This window comes from Rattus norvegicus, chromosome 19, assembly GCF_021556685.1.
Source record: "Rattus norvegicus strain SHRSP/BbbUtx chromosome 19, alternate assembly SHRSP_T2T, whole genome shotgun sequence".
Taxonomy (NCBI): Eukaryota; Metazoa; Chordata; class Mammalia; order Rodentia; family Muridae; genus Rattus; species Rattus norvegicus.
Window position 1 is genome coordinate 2,332,154 of NC_141552.1, and position 15,723 is coordinate 2,347,876.

Below are 15,723 nucleotides of genomic sequence, written 5' to 3' on the forward strand. Positions count from 1 at the left end.
CTTTCTGAAGAAGTCTAAATACACGGACACCTGTGTATCCTCAAGGGCCCATCCAGGCTTGACCCTGAATGAATGAAGGAGAAATAAGGACAAAGAGCACTTTCTTCGTATTTACTGTTTGGGCACAGAGGGAGGTTTGACTGTGTCTTTCAAATTATAAGCGATGTTCCAGTAAGCTAAGCATCTTATCACCGCCACCTCATGCGTGTCTTCCCTCAGGTTGTTTTGTTTAGGCACACGAAAAGTCGGAAATAGAATCTAATTTTTTTTCCACACATTCATATGGAACATTTATTCACAGTTGGAGCTGACATTGCTCACGATGTTGTTTCGGGTATGCGTTGATGTATTTTATCCATATCTATGATGAACATTTAAAAATATTAGAGTGAGAAATGCTGTCCCACGAATTGAGTGGAACATGAATAATAGAAGATATTCTTTGCGCTCACTGGATATAACTATCTTATTGGTCAAACATGATTGAATTATTGTAAGACATGAGGTCTTAGCTTGGATTCCTATGACCGTGGGGCCCATGAATACCATTTATATTAAGTTATGCTGAAAATTCAATGGAAAATTCAGTGCATAGCAAGCCCTAGACTGCTGGCTAGTATTCCAAAAATCAGATGGCTTGGAAGGGATAAAACTACTACTACAATAACTACTACTACTACTACTACTACTACTACTACTACTACTACTACTACTACTAAAGTTTATGATATCTATAAGGGATTTAATCAGATTTTTAACCAAGCTTTGCACAGTTCACAGGTTATTGAATGCCATTCCTACTTCCAAAACCGTGAGTGGAAGCAAAAAAAGACACTTATTTGAGCCCCTGTAAAAATTCTATTCAGGTTTAAAAATGTCTTCATTACTGTTTATTTTCTGTGACACACTACAGTATTTGATCCTGGCATTTGAAAATGGAGCAACGTATATCATGAGGTTTTGTATAGTGCTCGGTGTATATTTTGCACCCAAGAAGAAGTGATTCCAAACTTAAGTTTTGCACCAAATGCAGAAATCTGAGATAGAGATTTCAACAATTCTTGTAATACTTCCTCTCTCCCTTCTCTATGATTTTCACAGACAAGCCATAATTCCTGTGATTTGATTTGAAAGAGGGAACAGCTCTGCGCTGAGTGATGAGATCTGAGCGGGGAATAAAATATTCTTGAATTAATTTGCATAATAGAATGCGATTGGTTACAAAGCTGTATTTGTTGAAGGAAAGACCAGAGTCCCTTAGCTCACCCACAAGGGAACCTTGCAGATACAAAAATAGGATTTTGAGCTCTGGTGGGAACCTTGATAATATACTTAGCGTAATGATAACCTGTCTTTAGCTGTGAATTAGCTAGCAAGAAATAAAAAGAATGGGTCAGTGTGTCTGATCCTTCCAGCTCTGTGGGGAGGAGAAAGCTGAAAACCAAATCCACTTGCTTTTTGCTAACCGTTTTTGTCTTTCATTTCCTACCCGATAACAATTTCCAGCAGGAGTCCAAATACACTTAAACACCCATATATGTCATTTTCTTTTACGAAGACAAAAGCAGGCACAGCAGGAGCGTTTTATGCTCAAGGCGCAGCCACTTATGACGGACTATCTGCTCTCCAGATAGAGGGGTGAGCCTTCCACTTAGAACTGGTGATTTTGCAAATCCATTTTCCTGTCACGCTATTACTCCTGTGACTTTCAACAATATTTATTTTTCCCTCCAAGCAATGTGCTCCCATCATAAAGTTAAGCCTTCTTACATGTGTTAGTGGAACCCCGATGCTAGGGCTTCATGGCAAGCTGCTAGGAAGTGCTTTAATGGAAAGATTGCTCAAGAAGTGCCTTAGGGTTCTTTATTAATACTAATTAGAACATCGATAGATTTCTCTAATTATTACCCACATCAAGGTCTCCTTAGGAGGGCAGCCTCCTATTAATTTCTGTGTGAGATCCGTGCTAAATTTCTACTGTATTCAACAACCCATTCTTGAGAAGTTCCCGGTCTTTCTTATAAAAAATTCTAGGATCAGATAAACAAAACTCCTTGAATCCATCCTTTAAAGCCCACCTTTAAAAGTTCTGAGAGAGAAATTTAAGAATATGAAAATAAAGATTAGTTATACCACATTGTTATGCTTGATATTGAAAATTTAGAATCCATATTCATCTACACTTTGAAGTCTTCTATGAAATGTTTTCTCTTTTACTTTCTGTTTTTCGCTTTTTCATCATCATGTATGTACTCACTACAGGGTCTCCAGTCTTGAATTAGTATCATGAAAAGGCAATTATATAGAATAGAGGCATCTCTCTGTGTTTGGTCTTTCACCTTCTCTTAGAGATACAGGACCAGGTAGAACTGTAGGAGGTAGGATCCAGGTCTGGGATCTGTCATCCTACAGGGTTCATCCCTTGTTTTTCCCTAACATTCTCTTAAACTTTGGAAAAGTTACTTATTTCTATGTGTTTTACCCTACTTGCATATGTAATGGACATGATAATACCATTGCAGTTTGTATTATTAAGTCATGGAAAGTCTATCCATGGAGGTTTGGCAGACAATACTGAAAACGCTAGCTATTTTATTTTTTTAAACCACGGTCTTGTTATTGATATTTAGCCTACTCCAGACAATATGAACTAACAGTCTCCAGTGTGATAGGTACCAGGTTATCCTTTTCTTTTCTTTATGCAGTTTAAAAATAGACAAAGGGGGCTGAAGAGATGGCTCAACAGTTAAGGGCACTCACTGCTCTTCCAGAGGTTCTGAGTTCAATTCCCTGTTTCCACATGGTGGCTCACAACCATCTGTAATGGGATATGATTCCCTCTTTGAGTATGTGAAGACAGAACACCCATATAAAATAAATAAATAAATAAAGGAAGAGAAGGTAGTATTTTTTTGTTCAAAATAAACATCAGAGTTTGATGGTTTAGGCTCAAATCAATCTAGCTATCACCAGATCCTTGTAGTAGCACAAGTGTATTTAGTTTGTCTTGACCTCCATGTTAATATCCTTTTAACAGAATATCCATTGTTCCCATTAATAGGATTGTCATATTAATCAATTGATGACTTAATAATTATGAAGTTTTTAGAATGATGGCTAACAAAAACTAATTTTATCAATAGATTTTTACTTTAAAATTAATAATTGACTTAAAATTTTACTTCTATAAATCAAGGATTAATTATCAAGATGGTGAAAATATTCTATTATAATATATTATATTTAGTCATATAAGTGTTTAAAAATCATGAGACCAACTGGTTACTTTTATAAGTGTTTAGTTTTGCAACTGTTTCCAACAGAAAATTTAGAATGTTAACGTTATTTATAAAAAGAGTAAGGTTCATTGTTTATTGGTCACATGGGAACTCTTACTCATTAATATGAAACTAGTTTTGTTATATGTATATATAAAGTGGAAAAGTTGTCATGTAGTCTCAGCACTTTAGTGTCAGAAATAATTGTGCTTTACAGCAACATGGCAGCCAGAAAAAAAAAAAGAGGTGTAGAAATATCAACTTTAATTAAACCCTTTCTTTCAAATACACTTCACAGTTTATATGCAGGAATAATTTATCACCTTGTGAATGAACACTTAATACTTGGCATGATACAAAATGGGCAGGGACCTTACACCATATGTTCTCTCCTTTCTCTTCTTCTAGAATTTCCAAAGAGCAGAATTAAGTCTGAAGTTCAGGGTGTGCTTGATCTCATACACTGAGTTGTTATGGATGACCCATTTGAACTCAGGTTCTAGATATGTGTAGTAAATACAACCTCTACTAGTTAAGAAGCCACCAGTCTGTCAAAGACATAGACTCTGAATCAGAAGAGACACTCTTACACAATCTTTCATCAAAGCTCTAACCACCTATAAGAAGATGGAAGCCGCTGATAGAAAATTTTAATCAGTAATTAGGAGGCAGAAGGGAACTACAAAACTTCAGATACAAATCAATATTGGCCAGCAGCAAACCACTGAACTGAGAATAGGACCCCCATTGAAGGAATCAGAGAAAGAACTGGAAGAGCTTGAAGGGGCTCGAGACCCCATATGTACAACAATGCCAAGCAACCAGAGCTTCCAGGGACTAAGCCACTACCTAAGGACTATACATGGACTGACCCTGGACTCTGACCCCATAGGTAGCAATGAATATCCTAGTAAGAGCACCAGTGGAAGGGGAAGCCCTGGGTCCTGCTAAGACTGAACCCCCAGTGAACTAGTCTATGGGGGGAGGGCGGCAATGGGGGGAGGATTGGGAGGGGAACACCCATAAGGAAGGGGAGGGGGGAGGGGGATGTTTGCCCGGAAACCGGGAAAGGGAATAACACTCGAAATGTATATAAGAAATACTCAAGTTAATTAAAAAAAAAGAAACAAATAAGAAAAAAAAACAAATCAATATTGGACCTTCTTTCCTCAATTAGGCCAGACTTCTCTCTGTTGTTTCCCATGGCCTCACTAAGGTCTTCTCATGCAGTAGACGTCTCAGGGCATTTTCCACAGAGTGCCCTGTACTTACCACAAGCAGCACTTTGTGGATCATTAAAATGATGCCTCTTGGGACAGCAGAGATTTCCCAGTCAAGAAAAGAGATCTACTGATCTCGCAGAGGACCCGAGTCCCCTTCACTCATGTCCAGCAGCTCACAACTACCTAGAGCTTCATCTTCAGGGGATCGGATGGCTGCTGGCCTTATGAGGATCTGAGCTCATTACACAATTTCAACAACAACAACAACAACAACAACAACAACAACAATAACAACAACCCCACAGAGAGAGAGACACATCTGAGAGACAGGGACTGAAACAGAGAATATGTCTCTATTAAATTATAAATATATTTAAGTGATGACTGCTGGTAAAGAATGAGGTTGGTATGTTACTTTGAGACCCTTTTAACCTTCATTCTTCCAAACTGCATTTTACATATTCCAATGCCTCTGTATGCAAGAAATGCTAAAGTCTTCAATTTCTATTTCTTGAGAAGAGACTGGAGTAATCCTATGGAGAACTTCTATTTGGATGCTAGTTAATTTTGTATCTGCAGAATGTCTAGCTATTATTTTGATATAGGACAGAGACCAATGGCTTGAAAAGTCAGACTCTCAGGGGAAAAGGGATTTGCTCTGTGAATACCAAGTTTACTTAGCCCTCTTATGCCCAAGTATACTAAAACCATATAGCTACAGTGTTTCTTGTAACTCTCCTTCTTTTCTCTCTGAGCACCTCCCTGCCCTCTTTTTTTTTTTCATCTCCAGTTTCAAGGCATATGTACACAATCTGGTGAGCAACAGTGGCAGACTTGCACTTTACCACCCTGGGAAAATAGGAGGAATCTTAGGCTCTCACTCTGTGTTTACCCATGAGTAATGGGGTTAATAGAGAACGCATGTGTTTTTGAGAACACCTGGACTCTGGATATCATCAAGAAGAAACAGATACTTCTACAGAGAAAATATGGATTTTAAGTGAGGAGAGTAGGAATGATATTTAAGTGGAAATTTATTTTCAGAAACAGGGTTCTGAAATTCAAGGAGTCTGGCAACTTGAGGGACTCCAGGTCAGATAAATACAAGGAATTTGGAAAGGTAAACTGTGCCAGTGGCTCCACCTTACTACTGATGAATAGGAGTGCGATGCTTGGGTTTGAAGAAGCAACACGCTGCCTGTTACAAGTTTTCTGTTCAAATTTTCTTGTGATTGGAGTGAAACTTGGAAAGCATCTTATAAAAAGTTGTCTAGAGAGATAGGATGAGCCACTGAGGGAGATGTCAGACCGTGAAAGAACGAATTGATGCTGTAGCTTTAATTGACTTCAATAGCATTAATAGATCCTCTAGTGAGTCAATGAGATTTTTGACCTATTATTTGACACTGTAGTGTTAATTGATCAGCATAATTTAATTAATTGATTCACAAAGCTCAATGAAGACTTGACCTTTTAAATTTTTTCCTCTGTAAATACAGCACCTTACTAGGTAGGGCTGTGCTGGAATTCAATATGAAAGGCAGATTAAATCAAACTAGCCTCACACTTCTATAACTTGGTGTGGTCCTTCTGTGTCTCTCTACACAGAGTTCTGAATTGCATACCTATATGCCCCTCCCCCAACCCCAGCCATACACACAGTGACCATTCATTTCATTGATTATTTTCATTGCTACCATCATTTCTTGAGGCCTGCCTTGTCCTCTCTTTCATCTGACAATCTGTGATGTCATTTCTCTTATTTTTTTCTCCTTAAGTCTTAATTTATGCTGTGGTTGGCCATGTGTAATGGTTGGGGGATTGAAGTAATTTTTTCTCATGGTATCCTATCTTCTCCATTCTTAACATACAAGTTTTTACTTTAGTAGTCAACCAAGTCACCACATCCTTTAAGAAATGCTCTATTAACTGTGCCAACCTCTGGCATCCTTACTATGGGTGCTGTGTTACTCTTCTAGACTTCCTCGGTATCCCTAGTTTCTTTAAACCACGCACACTTAGGATCAATGACTTATAGAGAGTTTCTGTGTTTCAAGCACTTATATTTGCTTTTTTCACTTGATCTTTGCAGCAACTTTTCAATGAATACTATTCTTATCTCCATTTCTGAAGTGAGCAAGCTGGGTTCTGAGAAAGCAGTCAGCTTTCCCAAAGCTGACAAGTGGTAAACTGATAGTCAAATCAACATGCTTGCTAAATGGAAACGAAATGATAAGTGGATGAAGGCTGCAGCTAATCGAATCTCTCTGCTTGCAGAAGCTGACTGGGGAAGAGAACAACCCGGGCGTGATGTCCTCAGTGAGTGAAGATATTCCATTCCAGAGGAGGTCTACTTGACACATCTGGGAGGCCGCCATCCAAAAGAGTGCCACTCTGTTGGTGTAGGAAGTGACAGCTACCTTCTCCTGTGCCTACTGCATAACCAAAAATGAAGGAGAACTACTGTTTACAAGCTGCCCTGGTGTGCCTGAGCATGCTATACCACAGCCAGGCATTTGCCCTGGAGCGACGAAGCCACCTGCATCCCTCATTCCATGGACATCATGAGAAGGGCAAGGAGGGACAGGTGCTGCAACGCTCCAAGAGAGGTTGGGTCTGGAACCAGTTCTTTGTGATAGAAGAGTACACCGGGCCTGACCCTGTGCTTGTGGGCAGGGTAAGGCTGCTTAAATTCGATGTTGATGTGTTTATATGTGCTCTTTATCAGTGCAGTAGGACATGACCAAGACAAAAACAAACAAACAAAAAAATAACAAAACAAAACAAAGGAAGGCAAACTAATACACAGACCAAAGCAAGATATAATAAAACTAAAACAGTGAAACAACAACAACAACAACAACAACAACAACAACAAAATCAAGATAGAAAAACAACAGAAAACCAAGATAGAACAAATGATCTGCTATCATTAAGAAGACAATCATATTATGGCTTATACCCATACCAGTCTTTTCCTCCTCATTCATAGACTTAACCACAGTGAGAATGCTTCTAATGTTCACGTATTAGATAAAAACACTTTGACTAATCAATTTACAGGCTATTAAAAGAAATACTGCCCTAACTCCAACTTGCCTGTCCCCACTTTTATGTCTCCTTAGTCTCTTTCACCCTGCTTTTCTTTGCCGTTTTACACATGCCTGCCTCTTTCACCAGATTTTGTTCTACTTTGTATGAGGGATTAGTTCAGCCTTGAATCCTCAGGTCTTGGCACTAACACCAAATCCAAGGAAATGAGTGAATGTGTGTCTTTATGACAGGGATGATCTTATCCATTTTGCCTTTAGGTATAGTTATGCTCTATTTCCACTTGTAAAGTCATGCATTGGCTGTGCAACCCCATTAAAAATATAAATGTAGAGAGGGTAAAACACATTTGGCAAACTGACCTCTTACTACTTTTGAGGTTGAAATACATGACTGTCTTTTGGGTAATACTGACATTACTTCTCAAGAGATAGTTATTTTAGTATACACAAATTGAAGCTATATTACGTAGCAGTGGTAGACAGACATTAAATCAGGTTGAAGCAATACCTGACCCCAAACAAGCAAAAAAAGGAGGCAGCCACTCATTCATTTAAGGAACAAAAAAAAAGCTATACTGAGGAGGATAATGAAATTCAATTTATGTCCTTAACTTTATGAATAATAGAGGCAAGTATATAATATCAACTGACCTATCAGTTAAACAGAACTGATTCAACATAGAGAAATGCAAGACAGTTGATAGAGATATCCACTCTTGAATCCCAAGGATGCCAATGAAGTTATCTTGTTTATTTTTTAATATCATTTATTTTTATACTCAGTAAATGTTCATGATAATCTCAACCTAACTTAGAATTGGAACTATTTCTTTTCAAAATACTGTACTAAATAATTTCATTTGTGCATATATACAATGAAAAAGATGTAGAAGTGGTCTTGATATGGTGGAAGTGTGGGAAAATAATTGACCAGCAGAATCCCAAAACTGAATGTTGTGCTGTGTCCACAGAAAGGGACAGGAATAAGACACCCCAGTAAAGCAGGGCAACTTAGCTTGAGCAATGTGCAGAGCTGGGCATCGAATTGCTCTGAGAAAATGACCCTCTGCTTTGTCACTCTCTCAGCGGGGGACAGTGTGTGTTTAGACTTGGAGGTGGCAGGATAGAGGACTTAGTGAGCCAGATGACTTTGTGTCTCTCTGGATCTAACAAATGTCATATGCACTAGGGAGAAGAACATGAATAAAGAGGGGGGAGGAGAGGAAAGTGTAGCATTGTCCTATGTATGACCTTGAAAAGTAAGGTTCCTAAAAGGAGCCGTGTGTGTGTGTGTGTGTGTGTGTGTGTGTGTGTGTGGGTGTGGGTGTGGGTGTGGGTGTGGGTGTGGGTGTGGGTGTGTGCATGCTTAGATCTGGCAAAATCTTCCTTTTGAAATCCTGCTTAGATGGTTCTTGCTTAAGTAGGAGGAATAGTTAGCTTATTCGCTAACAATCTTTGAATGGTGACATTCAAGGTTGAATGCTTGAAAATTCCCTGAAAAGGTAGAATTTGGCAAAGCACAAAAGACTTACAGTTTCATGTAGGAAATTCAGTCTGTGTCATGCTGTGCTGTGCAAAGAGAGAAGCAATCAGTCTTTGGAGTCGGGAACTGGCTGTGCATGCCTCAGCCACTGGACTCTTGATAGCACTTGCTGTGTTCCCAAACTGCTTTTGTGTAGAACCTAATAAATAGTGTTGTCAGAACAATAGATCATCTTTGTGACAGAAGAAGACTAGGGAAGACATATCCAACTTTGAAATCTTGGAGGAAGTTCCAAAGTGGAAACAGGATAAGCAGGACGCTTGGTAAAAATGTCAGCTGTATGGCTAGTTATGAAATGCATCTTTGGCTTTGCATATGTGATGTATGAAGACCCTTCGAAACTTTCAGTACCTTGACATTTATATGTACAACTTCATTTCTTGTTCAAGGGACTTATCCTTATCCTTATCACTTTTTATACCCATAAAGCAGGGGTAATAAAACCAAACACCACAATCCTAGGCTGGATAGGATTGGGGAACACGGGTTATGAAGAAAACCTCATGAAAGTTGGGGATATTGTATTTGTTCACTGAAGTCCATCAAGTAACTTCATATTTCCCTCCACAAATGGCAAAACTCTGAATAATTATGCCAGTCACATTGCATTAAAATGATGGATTATTTTTTCCTTACATTTCAGAAGCAAAGTTTTCTTGCTGTCCCTGTCCCATAGGTGCTGGTGCCCACAACCAAAATAGTCATTGTAGTTTATGCCCATGTGTCCACCTCAGAGCTGAAACTTTGGTGTTTCACCAAAACACTACAAGTAAATTAGACTTCTTTAGAAAGTTTAAATGGAATAAACATTTTAAAAATTAGAATATTCAGTTTTTCTTTTTGAACCTCAAGCAAACTGTGTAGGCCTTAGTTTCATAATTATGATAGAAAATTTATTGACAGTAATAAAATGATATTCATAAATTATTAAAGTCATTAATGTTAAATAAAACTCATAAGAATATTGTATTATCTGGATATAACTTTTGTTTACATGTTTGATTCATTTTGCTGAATTTTCATATACAACAGGCTTATTCAATGGAAATTTTGAAATCTTTTGGCTGGTTTCCAATACTATAAGACAATGGAAATAGCATTCATGAATTATTATCAGTATATTGAAATATATTAATTATTTCAAACCTATAACAATTTCATATAACAATGAAAATAACATTCATGTAGAGGAGGTTAAGGAACTTGGAAATCATGAGGACGGAAAGTGAGCTCACAGGTCTTATTGCTGCAGGAAAGTCAGTGAAGTCTTCGATAGGCTTGGGTTCTGAAACACCTGGACCGCGATGTTGAAGGAGCTGAAAAAGTTACAATTCGAGGAAGTTACGAATATAATATACAGTCTATAGCCCTGTGTTCTGTAAAATTAAACAAAGAGCATTCAAGAATCTGTGGAGATAAGCTGTACATGTTAGGATTGAATTACTATCTCATAAAGCGGTCATGAGAAACTGGCAAAAGAGTGACTCATAGCTGAGGTAGGTGCTGAAATGGGAGAAAAAACTGAGAGAAATATACTGCATAAATTCATGCTTCCATCTTTCTGAAATATATATGTGCATTTCCTTCCACATAATTATCGAGGCATATGTGCATGCATATATTTCGTCTGTATGCATATATACAGTCAAAGAGAGAGGAAGAATGTGAACCTCAGAATTCAACATTTGCATCTATATTAGCCTCATCACTACCTAGCTTAATGATAAGGCAATAGTAGTTATCTGAGACTCCATTTCTCTATTCAGAAAATGATGTTGGAAATCATTATCTTATGATATATGTGTGAGAGTGTGTATGTGCACAAGTGGGTACACAGTGTAACAATTAGCCTATGTGGGTTTTTTTGCAATCTTCATGAAATTACAAATTCTATTTTCTTTCTTTCCTCTTCTTTTTGTTTGTTTGTTTTGTTTTGTTTTATTTTGTTTTACTAGCTTCATTCTGACATTGACTCTGGTGATGGGAACATTAAATACATTCTCTCAGGTGAAGGAGCAGGAACCATTTTTGTGATTGATGACAAATCAGGGAACATTCACGCCACCAAGACACTGGACCGAGAGGAGAGAGCCCAGTATACACTGATGGCTCAGGCGGTGGACAGGGACACCAACAGGCCATTGGAACCACCTTCAGAATTTATCGTTAAGGTCCAGGACATTAATGACAACCCTCCAGAGTTTCTGCATGAAACCTATCATGCCAATGTGCCTGAGAGGTCCAATGTGGGTACGTAAGTAATGGACAACTGGTCTACTGCTATCTGGTGTTTCTGCAGGTTAACAGGCCAGTGCCTGCCCTCCAACCCAGGAACTGGAGCTTGTGTTGCATCTTTATTGCACATTAGCAAGGAAAAAAACACCTTGATTGATGTTTTAAAATTAAAATTTTTCCTTACACAATACAGCACTATTATGGTTCCCTTTCTGTCTCCACCCTCCAGTTACTCCACACATCCCCTCCAGTCCAGATCCACCCTCTTTCTGTCTCAGTAGTAAATAATCAGACTTCTATATGATAATAAGAAAAGAAAATATAAGATTAAAAAACAACCCTAATACAGTGAACAAAAGAAACAGAAATGAAAGGCCTTCAAGTGCATGAAACAGATATAGACACAGATATTCATCTGTTCAAAGGTTTATAACAGACTTGAAGTTGTGAAATCAAGAGATTTTAACTAGGAAGCCTGGAAGGGGGAAGAGTAAGATTCAGTTTAGCAAGTCCTGACTCATCATGTTCAGCTGTGTGATGTGACGCCATTTAATATCTTCTCTCCCTCTGTAAAATAGCAGTAAAAATTTCCAGTCTTCAAAGAGCAATGATTATATTCATCCAATCACTAGGGCATTTATGTCGAATAAGTAACAGCAATAATAATGTTTGCTGCTTCGGGTTTCACGTTAATTGATTGTGGACACACCCCAGCGTGTTTAACTTGGCCATGATTAAACTTTGCAAAGCAGTCAATCCAGTTGGTCATGTGTAAATGAGAAAGTGAAGCAGAAACAGATTAACTAATTTAGCCAGGGTCACTTGTGTTACTAAATTCACCCAACATGCATCAGTCATCAGCTGTTGATTTCAGATATGCTTAGAGACATATTACTGTGTTTGAAGATGGAACTCCAAATGTTTCTTCAAGTATCTATCTCCTAGCTGTCACTTCTGCTTGAATTTCTAGAACATAGTCTTTTTAAAGTGAATCTGATCCATTATCCCTGAGTGAATCTAAACGTGATCAGGGATTGATTATTCATTTTACCAATGACAGACAAACCAAGCACTGAATGTAAAGATTAGCTTACTCAAGAGAGTCAGCTGTGACATAGAGCTCTGAGGGATTTCCAGTCTGTGTGGAGCCTCTTGTGACAGAAATGCCACTGCCCTTCGTGTTTATTAAGATCTTCTTTTACAGAAACAAAAAGTCAGGTTGAATCATCATCTCCTTCCTTCCCTTTCCTTGTTCCTAAGAGTCCAGTCCTCTGACTACTCTATCTTCAGATGTGAATTCTAATGAGAAAAAAAAACTGAAGAGGCAGGGGTAGCTAGGCATCCAGAATGATGACAAAGGAGGACTTTTGCTCCTTATAGGACACTTTGGAGCCTAGGGAAGCACTCAGACTTTCTACTATACCGTGTGAAGTTATTCTTTTCGTCACCAGAAAGCTATGTGAACCAAGGCTCCTTTGTATCCCTTCCAAACATCATTCTGTCTACTATGAAATCAAGATAATTGTTACTGATGAGTTCTGAGATATATGAGTCAAATAAAAATATTTGACTACTGCTTCACAAAAAATTTTAGAATTTGTTGAAATCATAAAGATTTCTTACACATTCGTAACTTTCTTACACATTCCATGATGTCTTTCTCTGGTACAATAACCCATTTTCTAGAATAATCCTACCTTGTAAGCAGGAGCTCACTAAATACAGTGGGTATGGAAAACCTATTTTGAAAAAGAGTGAACCTTATTTTGGGTTTCTCACAGAAGTCACAGAAAACCCTAGGGAGTAAGGGATAGCTACCTATAAGTTGTGTGAACAGGTTCTGTACCCTGCCAGGAGGACCTCCCTCCCACCATTCTGCTGAAATGTCAAAGGAAAAACTTGGGTTTTATTCTTGCTAGATCTCTCAGCAAGTTAGACTTCCAGCTGTGACAATAAACAACATGAAAAGGAGATTTTTAAGATGTCATATTTCACACTCCACATCTTCCCAAATAAAATAGATGCCAAAATGCCCAGCAGAGAGAGAATGATGTCACTTTACCTGGAATTTACCTCAAACAGTGCCTGACACAGACATCCTGGATAATTGCCTCTTCCCTCTCTACACTGAAGCTCAACATGCCATGTCTCATATACATACTTTGACATTGGAACTTTTAAAGAAAAAAATTGGCAGCCCATTCCTTTTTTCCCTGATTTTCATTTCTTCGGACCTAGGAATTTACCTTAGATCCTATTGAGTCCTCACTGATGGTTTCTGTGACATGGATACCAGACTCTACAGAGAAGGAAATGTAATTTTCATGACAGTAGGGAACAGCATTCTATATAATAGTTATAGCCACGAATTAATTAAAATTTATTATTAGCAATAATTTTATTACACACGAGGCAACAGTAACATGATATGCTTATTGTTACAGATAGAAAAATGCCCTCTATCCTTTTATGAAAATCAATTTTCATTAATTATCATTTACTACACTTTCTGGAAACATTTGTATTTAATTGTGTGATATACTGAATATTTCCTCCCCAAGATTTTGACAATATTTGACAAGAATATTCATATTTTTATTTTAACTATCAAACCAAGCAGGAAGAATATTGACAGTAGAAAGTTTAGTTTTAAACCTTGAGGTTCAACAAGGAAAAGAAAGAAGGGAACTAGAAAGGGAAGAAAGGTATGGGAGGAGGATTTTGCATTTGGATTGTAGAACAATAAAACCATAATGACTAATTGTGAGCTGTGTTTCAGGACTTCATTTTAAATGAAATAACATAAACAGCAATGAAATTTGAAAAGTTTATCGAGTGTGGTTAATTGCTTCCCCCTTCCCCCTGTATTTAGGAACTTCAGTAATCCAAGTGACAGCCTCTGATGCAGATGATCCCACCTATGGAAATAGTGCCAAGTTAGTGTATAGTATCCTTGAAGGACAACCCTACTTCTCAGTGGAGGCCCAAACAGGTATAGTAAATTGCATTGTCTTTGTGAATCATGATTTATTGTAAATAAAGAGTCTATGCCTGCTCATTTAACTGCTTTGGCTCTAAAATCCCTTAAATTAAAAAGGAACTAAAGGATCACTTTTCAGGGTTAGTTTGAGGGCCAGAAGGCCTATGTATGTGCTATGCATACGGTTGAATGGAGTAATACACATTTATTAGTGTCTCAGATCATAATTACAAATATTTAAAAATTCATCTAAAAATTTGAGATGCCTTGAATTGTGGATCCATATAAAGGGGTCAAATATTGGTACAAAATAGTGTTAGCTTTCAAAGCATCCTTGGAAGAACACTGTGTAAACTAAGAAGTATCAGGAGTAACTGTTAATGTTCACCTGACTAGAAGATCCAGCATGTTCCCAATATCCTGCTGAGAACATAAGCTCCCAATGGATGCTATAGAATAAAGAGCAGACCAATAAAATGAGTCAATATACAGCAGAAACTAAAACAATGTTTCACTTCATTTATGTGATTTATATGATTGTCAACACTACGGTCCTATAAAATTGCTCTTCTGCAGTATTATACCTTTCCTTTCCTCATAATAATATGTTCTTTATTTTTGAGAGAGGTTTTCATACAATTTGAAACTTTTACATAAATTCTTAGTTTTTTATTTGCTTGATTAACTCTCACCTACTTAAATATTAATTCGTTTTTCATCACCTTGCTTCAATCAACAACTGGTGGAATTATTGTCTATGGTTTCATAGAGATCTTTGCTATTATTAGTCTTTCAGTAAACTAAAGATAAATGTGGGATTTTTATCTAGACTATTGAAATTGATAAAAACTTTAGTCTTATTTGTCTCAGGGAACCAAGGCTAGCAACTACCAATTGAAACCCATGAAACTATCTAACCGATAAGGAAAACGAAGTCTCACAAGTTCAAGGGTATTGCAAAGAAACATCTCAAACTTGTCAGTGAAGCATAACAAAGACCAACATTTCCTCCTTGCTCTTTATATTTTTACTACAAATATTATTTTATTCACTGAGTGTAAAAATTTCCATACGATCCCTAGAGATGTAAGTAAGCACATTTTTCATGAACATCATGTTTCAATATACAGAGGTCATGAATAATTCAATCCTAAATGTATCCTGTTTTTCAGTGACAGGTGGTTGTCAACTGAATCTTTGAATAAGTTTTGCTCATCTTTTTAACTTATCAGTTTATTCACTCAAAAAATTAATAGTAGTGTTTTAACGTGTTGCATTAGGCCTCCTCTGTAAACTTAGTATGAGCTCTAGATACATTTCTAATAGTTACATATAGGACTTGATTTCTGAAGCTTTTTGCTAGAAGTCCAGAGGCTTAGATTCAGTTATGGCTTAACACACAACAGGCACT

General features: G+C 37.5%; 1 protein-coding gene across 4 annotated transcripts in view; it reads left to right on the top strand.

The window, feature by feature from the left end:
* Nucleotides 1–15,723, top strand: part of Cdh11 (cadherin 11) — a 156,565-nt gene that overhangs the window by 100,987 nt on the left and 39,855 nt on the right. For all 4 annotated transcript variants that reach the window (XM_087595276.1, NM_053392.1, XM_087595275.1 and 1 more), the window contains 3 exon segments: nucleotides 6,779–7,178; nucleotides 11,053–11,347; nucleotides 14,205–14,324. In XM_087595276.1, the coding sequence (XP_087451402.1) occupies nucleotides 6,951–7,178; nucleotides 11,053–11,347; nucleotides 14,205–14,324 (643 nt within the window). In that variant the 5' untranslated portion in view covers nucleotides 6,779–6,950.